Source organism: Aplidium turbinatum, chromosome 2, assembly GCF_918807975.1.
Source record: "Aplidium turbinatum chromosome 2, kaAplTurb1.1, whole genome shotgun sequence".
In the NCBI taxonomy this organism is placed as follows: domain Eukaryota; kingdom Metazoa; phylum Chordata; class Ascidiacea; order Aplousobranchia; family Polyclinidae; genus Aplidium; species Aplidium turbinatum.
The window spans coordinates 1,966,205-1,978,788 of record NC_137473.1 but is presented as its reverse complement, the minus strand read 5'-3'; the positions used below and the strand labels follow the sequence as shown (position 1 = coordinate 1,978,788).

At 40.2% G+C, this 12,584-nt stretch overlaps 1 protein-coding gene across 1 annotated transcript in view; it reads left to right on the top strand.

Moving 5' to 3' along the window:
* The window catches only part of LOC145765718 (uncharacterized), a 1,283,504-nt gene that overhangs the window by 479,759 nt on the left and 791,161 nt on the right, over positions 1-12,584 (top strand). The window contains exon 15 of the mRNA XM_082577542.1: positions 1,076-1,237. Coding sequence (XP_082433668.1) covers positions 1,076-1,237 — 162 coding nt within the window. The remainder of the gene's footprint in view (positions 1-1,075; positions 1,238-12,584) is intronic.

Sequence of the window (12,584 nt, the reverse complement as noted above, 5' to 3'; positions counted from 1 at the left end):
AAATAAATTGGTACCGGGCCCTAGAAATCCTGTCAACGGCCCTGATGTGTTGCATTTTCAATATGTGAAATAGTGTATGCACCGACGCTGTTAAAATGGCGAACTTGGCCCTGTGCCAAAATTATTGGTGATAGTTAGCCTGCCGAAGACAAAGTCACTATTTGTTTGTTACGTGCTTGGTGGGGCCTGCATTGGTGACAATCGTTGCTTCACAGCGCCTGAGCCACATAGCTGCATTAAGTGCGGTGTACGTCACAGTGGGGTAATTTGTATATGAGCACTGACTGTTTTAATTGCAAGCTACATTAGATGATGGAATTGTAATCCTCCTAACCGGTGGCCAGTGCCAAATAAGACTTGACTTTCACTCAAATCATAACAAAAGTTGTCATTGCAAGAAGCCAGACGGATGTTCGATGGTTGAAGATTGAAATTAATGAATGAAAATCTAACAAAGCCGACCTGCGTGCCACGTTCAGACAACGTCATTAAGTGCCTTGTCTAAAAATGTTTCTGTATGGGAGTTGAACTGATGTCCTTTGATCTTTGTAAAGTAAAAATCATTTCAAATATAATTCTCAGGTAGAAAATATTGTTCATTTGACGTTGATCCATTTACAGACGTTGAATCAATGTAAAAAGAACCAATTTTGCTATCTGGGTTATGACATCATTGTGACACATCTTCCTTCTTCCTGACAGCTCATTAGCAAACTTACCGATCACAATGCTTTAATATGAAAGTTTCTTTGTTACGTATTGGTTGATTAGTTGTCATAATCTGGCAGTCTTGTAGAGTTGTTGGCAGCAAATGTAGAGGTTTTGTTTAGGTCAGTTGTTCGGTAGTTTGTGTTTGCAAGTTTTACCGCTTTGTGTCATTTTGTAAGGTAACACCATGTTTAAGTTCAATAGAGCTTTTGTTAAGTGAACAAAGCGTCTATGATCATGCCAATCACTAAATAATTGATTTGTATTTGTCGTTAATCTTTGTTGCGTATTGTTACAACCACACCAAAAGCTTTTCTAAGCAACTACAGTATATAAAAAAAACATATAACAGTATATTAATTTTTAGATCTCCTTCATGGTTCCCTTCTTCAACAATTGACTACACCGCCCAATGCTTCAAATCGACCTCAATCATCATCTCAGAAAGCTTCATCTTCAGCTTCACAAGACTCAAAACCTCAATCGTTGACGCGCAGATTTACATCTTTCATAAAAAAAATATTTCGAAGTAAAAAATAAATTAAATAATTTAGTTAAATTAACACTAGAACGGCCGAGGTGTCGAAATCGACACTTTTAGAAATTTAGTTCACTATTTTGGGCCTTAATTGTTATTGCAACATTTTCAATCTTTCAGTAGCTTCCCAATTATGCTTACACTTTATAGTTCAGTACTATTTTTCTAAAAAATATTTTTATGTTATCTACAATGTGCGGATATGCCTCCAACGGCCGAGGTGTCGAAATCGACTCCTCATACAAGTTTAATAAGATTTGCATAGTATAAAAGATTTTCTGTGGGAAAAAAAACTAATTCAATAGTTTTCACACTTACTTATGGCGTTTCTCATGGTACAGTAATTGTCCAACGCTCGGCTTGATGTGTGTTATCACTCGGCTTGATTTTAGGTCATCCTACTGAGTTTACAGATACCTTCCACAAATCTATCAGCGATTTGCAACAAATAAGTTTATTCAAACTCGAGAGCCACTGGAAGGACTTGTTGCTAATTGCATCTACAATTACACTCCAGATTGGGGCCTACCAATCGATGAACATCTATTTCCAATGAAAAACAGATGTCCTTTTATCGTGTTCATGCCAAACAAACCAGACAAGTTTGTGCATGAAATTCTGGGTGTTAGCCGAGGTTCATTCCAAATACGTGTGCAATACTGTATACCTACTTATCGTACCTGGGAGCTATTGAAAGAAAGCAACGAAATGGAAGGTTTCTCCTCGAGAATGTAGTGATGAGAATCACCATTAATTTACACAGACAAGGCGGGTACAAACGTCACAACAGTTAACTTCTTTACTAGGGTGAATCTTGCTGGTTTGCTACAGGAAAGAATTATACCCATTGTTGGAACTGTTCAAGCTAACAGTAAATGACTGACAAAGGTGATGACCAAGAGTGGAGGAGAAAGATTTTCCAGTAAATTCTTTTACAATTCAACGAACAGATGCATGCTTGTAAACTATCAGTGAAAAAAATGCAAATGTCCTTTCCACTATGCATGACAGCCCCAGTATGGATGCAACAAAGAAAAAGAAACCCTCTGTGATCCATTTTTATAGCGAGAACAAAGTAGCAGTTGATGTGTTTGACCAAATGGCAACAAAATACATCAGACGTGCAGCAAGCAAAAGATGGCCTCTTGCAGTTTGGACAAGTATACTAGATATTGCAGCTTTGAACTCTTGGATTATTTTTAGAAAACGTTTCGGCAGCAACATCAGCCGACGTGATTTTATCCTCCAGATTGTGAGCTTGAGAACTGCTTATGTGCTGAAACGAAAGCCGACACTGCAGAGAGAAGAAGAGCAGGGACGATAATCTAGAAAACGCAGAAAATGTGCTGGACATTATAACAGAAACAATACAGTTACCATATGCCGCCACTGTCGAAAAGTGGGAAGTGTGATAATGTGACTGGAAAGTCACAGAGTGCTAAGGCTGCACAGTGCACAGCGTAAAGTGTTTGTTAGATTGTTTGATTTTTTTTCTTGAATAAAAAAACTTTATGCTATTTTTATGATAATTATATCTTCGCTCTGTTGAATTTTATGATCATCGTACAGAGTCAAGATACAGATACAGTCAAGCTTCGAACTGATCAAAACCTGGTAGCCTACGTCATAATTTTCGTCTAAAACCAAAAAATGAACAGCACAGATAGGTGACGTAAGTGCTTCAGATACTTTTATCACTGTAAAATAAAACGAACTCTTACTGTTAATTTTGCGGTAAAATACAGTTTTTGTGAAAAGTGTCGATTTCGACACCAGCGGCCGTTGGAGGTATACTTTTTTTTCGGCCGTTCTAGTGTTAATTATTTAACTAAAGATAATAGTTAAGTCAAGGTAATTTAAATTTATGATTAATAAATATTTTTATTAAATATTGTATTTAAATAAATTCATTTTACAGACAACCCAACGTCCAAAACAACCCAACAACCTTTAAGTGCATCTACCTCATCACAAACGCCTTCATCTTCCCACCAACCAAGCTCTTCTGGTAATATTATTGTATAACAAATAAATATCTCAATAAACATATTGTTGACATAATGTCAGGCTTGGTGGCTGTGTTTAAATGTAGCCTTGATTTACATAACGCTTTAAGTCTACATCATATACACGCCTTAAACAGTTTTTCCACTTTTTTCTATTGTTGATTCCATATATTATTCCAATCATCATCATCACGTGCCGTCTCCGATCCGAAGGTTGGCTGTCATTTTCTTCCACAAGTCACGTTCTTCCGCTACTCTTTTTGTTTCTCCAATGCTTGACAAATCAGCCCACTGTATAACGTCATCTCCCCATGTTCGTCTTCTTCTTCCCCTGCACCTCTTTCCTTATATTAAAATTAAATGTTGACCATATAAAAATATTAAATAATATTAAATTGTTAAAACATTTTCGTACAAGTTTAAGTTTAAAATTGAAATCACGTTTTTAATGACTTTTTCTTTCCGACCACAGAAGAGCTTCAATAATCTATTTACTGACTTTTTTTAATGTTATGTCCTCTCACAGTCAAATTTCAAAAAGTCTGAAATGTTCAAGCATTTCCATATGCGTAATAGCCTATACAAGGCACATTTTAGCTCATACTTCTATAAACAATGAAATACAGTAGGTCATTTAAATGTTAAGTACTTGAATGGGCAATGGGTTTACTTTGAAATATTACATTATTGTTTTAGTTTTTAACGAAGCACATAAAACGTTTCTACCCCTAAAATCTACTGCTGAAACTTTGCGTGCCAAATGCAATTGATTAGGTTGATAAAATGAGGTTGTACGAGCAAGTGATTGAAAAACATTTGCATAAAGGAATTTGTGCTTGCTTGTCTGCTACAAGTAAAATTACCCTTGGCAACCACTGGGCTATAGACGATCATCCGCATGTGCCGACAATCTTTATTTTCCAACGGCCACGCAGCAGATTTAGAGCAGTGTATTTCATAGTGGAGGATGATTTGTAACCTGCATGATCACTAACATTGCTTCAAGAGCAACCAATTTATTCTTTCTGTTTTTTCATCAGCGTGTTTCATTTTTTCAGATTTATCGAGCACTGCAATGAACCAACGTCCTTTAGATGAATCTACGTCAGCGGTGACGCAACCATCAACTTCGTCGTCACAAATTGCTTCAAGTAGGAATATCGACTAGATAATGGTCACTGTGTCCATAAAATTTTATTCATTGCGAGTTTGTTCCTGGTAAAGTTTATACTCATGGGCAAAACACCTGTTTATCGCTGTCGATTCTTGCTACACTCGACTGCCGAGAAACACATGTTCTTAGGAAAAGTCTTGATGGCTAGTGTGGAGGCTACACAGTAGGGTGGCTCTTATTTGGCAAAAAATGAAAAAAATTTGAATTTTGTGTGGGACACCCTTTTAAAAGGTGAGGTTGTCAGAAAAAATAACTCCTGCAAAAAATTTTTGAATTTGAAATTGATTTAGAGGTGGCCCTACCCCCCTAAAGTTTTGCGCCCTCCTCCAAAATACCAAATCTGCATATCTCAAAAACTGCTTGAGCTAGAGATACGGTTTTTGTGTCAAAAGATGCAGAAAGCATGATTTCCTATCTGCTTTCTGAACAGTGATTGCGTCTATCTTGAGTAGAAAAGCAGTTATTTAGAAAAAACCTGTTTTCGGTATTCTAGCACAAAACAGTGCTAAACAAGTATTGTGGCCCAAGCTATTCAATAAACAAAGTTCATAAACTAACCTGTAAAACTGGTAAAGCAATAAACGAAATAAGTATTCCTAAACTTTTATGCATTCATGCATAGCTAAAATGCCCGTTTTTTATCATATTCCTTGGAGAAACTCCTGAGCGTGGAATCCGCTTTCAAGCTTCAGGTGCTATGCATCGCACTTGTTGGATGGCGAAGGCGATTTATGCAAAAAGCTTGGTCTGCATTTATGGTATCTGTCCGAAGAAATGGTTGGTCTAGCCTTGTTTGACTCTCGATTGTCTGTGGAAAGTAAAAAGCTAATGGTGGCAACCATGTTAGATGAAACAGGAGAACGTCCACCAAGGAGACCAAGCATCAAAGTAGATGCGTTTCTTAGCAATAAGGGTCTAGATCAGTATTGCACCTCTAATTCAAAATGGCTTCTTCAGCTGTTGGTGTTGGGTGAAAATGAAGCAATAATTATACTTTCAAAGGATCCTGCTCATTGGACTGAACATGGTGCATTTATTCAAGCTTTACACATGGCGAAGGGACTTTCAGTAGTCAATGACAGAGCAGAGAGAGGAGTTGCTCTAAGTCTAATCCAGGATTTTAACAAAATCTTAACTGAAGATGAGTACCAACTTCAGTTTCTTTTGCAAGTTGTTACTGAACACAGGAATCTGTTTCCAAATTCCAACAAGAACAATATTGTCTATTCTTCTTCGTTTAAACTTTAAACCTTCTTTGTTACTCCAGGGGTCAAGGGCTCTGTCTTTTACCACTCTTGGGCAGTGGCGATGCTGTTTAGATGCTTGAGCAGGTGTTGAGCAGCAATCCTTTGATTCGTCCATTGATCCATTGATTCGTCATCCAGTTCAAGCAGACCACGCACACCATTTGGTGCAGTTACAGATGGTGTGGTCTGTGGTTTGTTCCTCTTTGCCACACTCACAGATTGCGGATGGAGCCATCCCCCATTTGTGCATGTTGAAGCGGAATAGTCTGACTCCAGTAGGCTAGCCCAGTACGCAGGCGGTTGAGCCGCACCCAGGCCTTCCTTGGCAAATTATCCATTCCGGTTGGATGGGGGCTGGTGTCGGAGATACAACTTTAGAGTCTTGAGGAGTTCTTCTTTCACTCTGAGCTCCATTTGCTGTCCTCCCAGGTAGCCGCGCTGATGGATTGGTCTTCAGCGGTTTTCATCAGGAGTTGTGCGTCACATACAAATGGGTGTCTCGATTTCAGTTGCCGAGGATGCTCGATTGCTCGCTCACAGATTCGTAGAGATTTGAGTGGAGCAAGTGGTTGGGGTTCGTAGTGCGGCGAGAAAGAGACAGGATGGCTTCTTCGCGACGAAACTCAGCTGGTTGGTTGCCTGCAAGGACAGGGAAATTGTCCGATGGTGTAGGTCGCAGACATCCTGTCACGATACGCAAGGCAATATGTAAAATATTGTCAATAATATCGCTTCTTCCAGTATGATACTGACCAGAATTACATTTTGAAATGAATATCGTTACCAGTGTTCCCTCTAAGGTGCAAAAATTAAGACAAAAAAAAAGAAATTTTGTAGACGGTTGCGTGGTCACAAAAAAGGTTGTAAAATCAAGATTTGGTCAAATGCGTTTTTTCTAAATAACTGCTTTTCTACTCAAGATAGATGCATTCAATGTTCAGAAAGCAGATAGAAAACCATGTTTTCTGCATCTTTTAACACAATAACTGTATCTCTAGCTCAAGTGGTTTTCGAGTTACGCAGATTTGGTATTTCGAGGGAGGGCACAGAACTTTAGGGGGGGAGGGCCACCTCTAAATCAACTTCAAATTAAAAAAAAATTTGCAAGAGTTATTTTTTCTGACAACCTCACCATTTGAAAGGGTGTCCCAAGCAAAATTCAAAAACTCAATTTTAAGAGCCACCCTACTACACAGGTATGGTTAGCGAAACACAATGCTCGCTGTTCTATAGTGAGTAGTCAGGTAGTGCTGACGCCAGAAAGATCGCTACAGATCATCGATTGTAAAGCGGTTTGCCACAGTGACAAAGAACAACAAACCAAACGTAATTATTTGAAGTCGAAGTAATAAATCAAACATTGTTACTACACTCAGCGTCAAACATAGATTGCAAAGGTAATATATTCGAATAATGTCAAAGGCCGCATTATAGGATTTAATTGAGTGATTGTGGAATCTTTATCTAAGACAGTGGTTCTTAACCTTTACTAATCTGCCGAACCCTTATGCTAGCATGCAAGCTTTCGTTGAACCCCAAATTTTCGTTAAGTCACAAAAACAAAAATCTACCACATTTAATAGTAATACATTACTAAATCAATGAGACTTCTGTTGTCGTTTGTCTGAGACCAATAGTGAGATTCGAGGCTTTGTCTCGGAAACAGTTATTCTCATTTCATTTTCGCATGCAAGCCGGTTTCGTTTTTTTACTTTAACATCCACCAGAATAGAAAACACATGCTCGCTTAAATAAGTGGTTACGAATGGCATGAGAACTTCAAGGGCAACTTTTGTAATTAGAGGATAACTTTCCATTTGTTGGCACCAAAACGATTGAAGATTTGTTATGTTAAGTTTCTTTTTTGCATCTCGCTTTCTTGAAGCTCGATAATGTCATCCAAGTAGTAGGCATCCTTCCATCTTTTCAGATGATGGTAGCACTCTGGGTACGGCAGCTTCTCATATGGCTCTGAAGTCCAATCCTGGCGTGGCAGTCTCGTCCACAGTTTGGACATATGAAATCAGAGGAGTTCTGGGGCTGCTGTCTCTCTTTTCTTCTTTGTCTTCTTTCCTCTAGTTGCTTCCTCCGCCTCGACTGACCCTTTGCTAGACCCGCACTGACTTCGTAGCGCCATCTGTTGCGATTTGCTGCGATCAGTTCCCAGCTGGCAGGGTCTATGTCAGTCTGCTTCATGTCTCGTTTGCAAACGTCTCTGTAACGCAGTGCGGGTCGTCCTACTGGGCGTTTCCCTGTGGCAAGTTCACTGTACAGAATGTCCTTTGGAATGCGCCCATCCTTCATTCTGGATACATGCCCCAACCAGCGTAGACGTCGCTGGCAGAGGAGAAGGTGTATGCTCAGGGAGCAAGAACGTTCCAGAACAGTGGTGTTGGGTATTCTGTCCTTCCAGGAAATACCAAGAATGCGCCTCAAGCAACGAAGGTGAAAGCTTTCAAGGCGGTTTTCTTGTCTGGCGTAAGTGGTCCAGGACTCACTACCGTACAGCAGAGTACTAAGAACACACGCACGGTACACTTTGAGTTTTGTGTTAAGTGTCAAAAGATTATTGTCCCACACTCTCCTCCCGAGTTGAGTCATCACTCCTGCAGCCCTGGCTATCCGTCTGTCGATTTCCTTATCTAAGGACAGGTTGCTGGTGACCGTTGAACCAAGGTAGGTGAAGTGGTCTGTCACTTCGAGCACTTCTGGTCCTATGGTGATGACAGGTGGCTTGGGGACATCTTGGCCCATGACTACTGTTTTCTTGATGCTGATGGTCAGTGCGAATTCCTTACAGGCGTGTGCAAACTGGTTGAGCAACTGCTGCAGCTCGTGCTCGGCGTGTGCTGACAGTGCTGCGTCGTCGGCAAACAGCAGTTCTCTAATCAGCACTGTGCGAACCTTCGTCTTGGCTCTCAGTCGGGCCAGGTTGAACAGTTTCCCATCACTGCGGGTGTGTAGGTGGACACCTTGTGTGGAGTGACCGAATGCAAACTTCAGTAACAGAGAGAAGAAAATCCCAAACAAAGTCGGCGCAAGGACACATCCTTGTTTCACACCAGACCGAATTGCGAAGGGTTCAGAGGTCTCCCCGTCGTAACTGACCACACCCTGCATGTCCTTGTGGAAGGAGATGATGATGCTAAGCAGCTGTGGGGGACAGCCAATCTTCTGCAGTAGCTGAAAAAGGCCTCTCCTGCTGACAAGGTCAAAAGCCTTCGTCAGGTCAATAAAGGCGATGTATAACGGCCTCTGCTGCTCACGGCACTTCTCTTGAAGCTGTCGTACGGAGAAAATCATGTCTGTTGTGGACCTCTGGGCGCGAAACCCGCACTGAGATTCAGGGTAGACCCTGTCGGCCAATACCTGAAGGCGCCTAAGGACCACCTTGGCAAAGACTTTTCCCACGATGCTAAGCAGAGAGATGCCTCTGTAGCTGTTACAATCAGTGCGATCTCCCTTGTTCTTGTACAGAGTAATGATATTGGAGTTGCGCATGGACTGCGGTACTTGGCCCTCTTTCCAACAAAGACGCAGTAGCTCGTGCAGTGGTTTTAGCAGGACAGGTTTCCCACACTTTATGACCTCGGCTGGAATGTTATCCTCTCCCGGTGCTTTCCCACTTTGCATAGAGTCAATCGCTTTACTCAGTTCTTCTAAAGTAGGTTCTGCATCAAGCTCTGCTATAACAGGTAAATCTTCAATGTTGCCTAGCACTTCTTGAGAGACTGAGTTTTCTGTTGAATATAGTCCCAGGTAATGTTCCACCCAGCGTGCCATCTGCTTGTTCTTGTCTGTAAGGATCTCGCCAGTCGATGCTTTAAGGGGGGCACACTTTTTGATTGGTTTTCCTGTTGCTTGCTTGATGCCCTCATACATTTTTCTTATGTTGCCACTGTCTGATGCAAACTGGATACGTTCTGACAGCAGAAGCCAGTGGTTGTTAGCACAGCGGCGTGAGGTTTGCTGAGCTTTGTGTCGGGTGGCTTTTAGGGCTTGTAGGTTCTGACTGCTCGGGTTTTGTTTGTAGTTGAGCAGTGCTTTACGTTTCAGGTCGATAATAGGTTCCAACATAGAGATGTGTGCTTCAAACCAGTCTGTGTTCTTTCGCTCCTTCTCTCCATAGGTCATCCAAGTATGGTCATCTCCAAGTAATGTCCAAGTAATGTCATCCAAGTATGGACTTTATATCATTCTGCTGTTGTGGTATCATAAGCAAATGGTTGACGTTGACGTATCCATGCTGGATATTGCGTTTGTTCAGGAAAGTAGTTTTGCAATAAATTTTGCAACTTCTGCAAATGCTCAGTAAATACTCGCTTAAAGCCTCTGAACTGCTGCAACTTCGCCATTAATTGCTGTAGGCCTATCGGAACTACTTACTACCTCGTCCAGACATGAAAATTTAGCGAAGTTGTTGTTTTTTAATCGCTGCCACCACAACTGCAATTTCCTCTGCGAAGAACTCATTTACTCTTCAACTTCTATTACTATTAGGTCCTACATTTTACCACCTCCTTGTATTTGGTAATGCAGCTGATTGAGAGCACCAAAGATGTCAGCCAAATAAGCCAAAGTAAGGATAAACTTCTCCTCAAAGTGTTTTGAATGCCGATGGTTGTGACTTTTTAAGAACTCCAATAAATCTGTTTTGTACGCAAAGTAAAAATGCGATTCATCACTTAATTTTCCTCTTGATAGCCATCGTACTTCAGTGTGGATCAAAAATATTTTCAAAAATATTCGCTGATATGCCATTCAGTAGGCCATGTGTTGTTTCAGAGGACGTTCGCGCCGAACCCCTGAAACAGCTTCGTCGAACCCCAGGGGTTCGATCGAACCCTGGTTAAGAACCATTGATCTAAGAACTGAGAAAGCTTCTTTGAGAGCTTGATCCTGCCAGTTTCGCCTACTAGTAGAGGCTTTGAACCACTGACGCATGACCGGTCACCAAGTTTGACAAAAACTGGTGTTTTTCAAGTATTCCATTCACTTGGTGCCGCTGAATAAAGAGTTGTACTTAAAAGGCGTTGCTCAAGCGCACACCCTGAGAGTCGAACCAGCTTTGTTTGATTTTGTGGTTTCTTCGTACACTTAGTCGACGCTGAACCAGCTGAGCTATCGAGCTGACAGTTTTGCAGCTGTATGTCATACAAACATGTTTCGCATTGTTGAGACCATGACCATACTAGTAGAGATGACCGGCTATGTCACATTTTGAAGCCTTAAAATACCGGGCCGACTGTTTCGTAACAGTTCGGCAGACAAAACACATTGCTATTGCCTTAAGGGTATCTAGACATGAATCGCAGGTTTGTAGACGTTGACTCAACGTAAGGAAAGTTTGTAAGTTGGGAGCTGAAATATTGCGCAGCTGGACATTTTTCTTGATGGGAGTGAACCAAAAGTAAACTCATACGCAGCTAGTCACAGCATAGGCAAGTCTAGCAGCTAGAGTGAAAAGAAAAACAATATAGTCACACAATATGTGCAGTTAGTTTTCACATTATATTCTCAAGCAATATAGCACAGAAAAGCAATGCACGATACCGAAATTATGTAACTGATTGCTGAGCAAATGTGTTTCCCAAAGTAGCAGGTCTTGTTAATAAAGAATAACTTATTTAAATCAAGTAGATCAATGACAACATTTATTACAGTTACAAAAAAAATTTAATATACTGTATCAATTTACCTTCTCCACGTGTATCAATTTACCTTTTTCAAAAAAAGTTATAAAATACTGATTTTTGTATGCTTGGATGCACATTTCAGAAAAAACGTGACATGCCCTTGAAGCCTTATCAATGAACTGTCAAATGAGTTTGGTTTCATCTTTCAGGAACATTTTTTTAATTTTCCAGACGAAAATAATCATGAGTTAAAAATTTTACGAAAATACTCAAAAAACACACTTTCACAATTTTATGCCATAAAAGCACGAGTTAGCTGCATGGTGCAATTTTTGTAGGCATTATTTTCACAGATCTTCCATCTAATGACAATATTTTGGACTAATATTTTTTGTACATTTCCGTAGAGGGAGTGTATCAAATTACCTTCCGTATCAAATTACCTTCCCTTCCCCTACAGGCCTAGTTGTATCAATCAATCAATCATTTTATTTTCGTCATTAACGCGTCCGGGACGAAAAACATACTAAGTACAAAAATCGATATAAACCTACCAGCACGTTAACGAACGGGAAAAGGTGGCAAAACCTTGAAAGGTTTAAAACGTGCCTTAATGAAAAATTATGTAGTAGGTATATCAGTAGTTAGCACGGCCACAAAACCCAAAAAAACAAATAGCAAAAAATAAAACAAAAACAGAGAAGCACACATGTAGTAATGAATGACAGCTAATGGAAAGTGTTGTGGATTAAATTTGCCAGTTCCAATATTGATGTGGATGAGCAGTCATAATAATAATAATAATAGGATGGAGAAAGAAAACCGGACATAAAAGAAACCCATCCTCAGGCAAAAGCCCGTTTCAATGTGGCCCAGGAGAGCAGGTGTTGAGCTCTTTCTATGGTTAGACTGCACATCACACAGTAGCCTAAGACGATTGAGGTTTGATATCCAGTTTAAGGTATTGTTTCTTGTCCTGGTGGGTGAAGGAATGGATGAGCTGGTAGATGATGATGTCCTGATGGTGTTGTTGATGAAGCTTCACTTCAGCATATTTTTTAATTGCTACTGTAGCCTACTTTAACTTTGTAGTCAGTTGACGAAAGGAAAGCAGGTTAACTTCATGTTTGCAAAACTAAACCAGATAAACCAATCGTTTTCTGTTAGCAAAATATTGTAACTCTTTGACCTATGTAATACGTGACCACGAATCGGTCATGATTTGTAGTTTACATGTTCAAGTAGATGATGGACTTGTTGTTTCATTGCATTTTA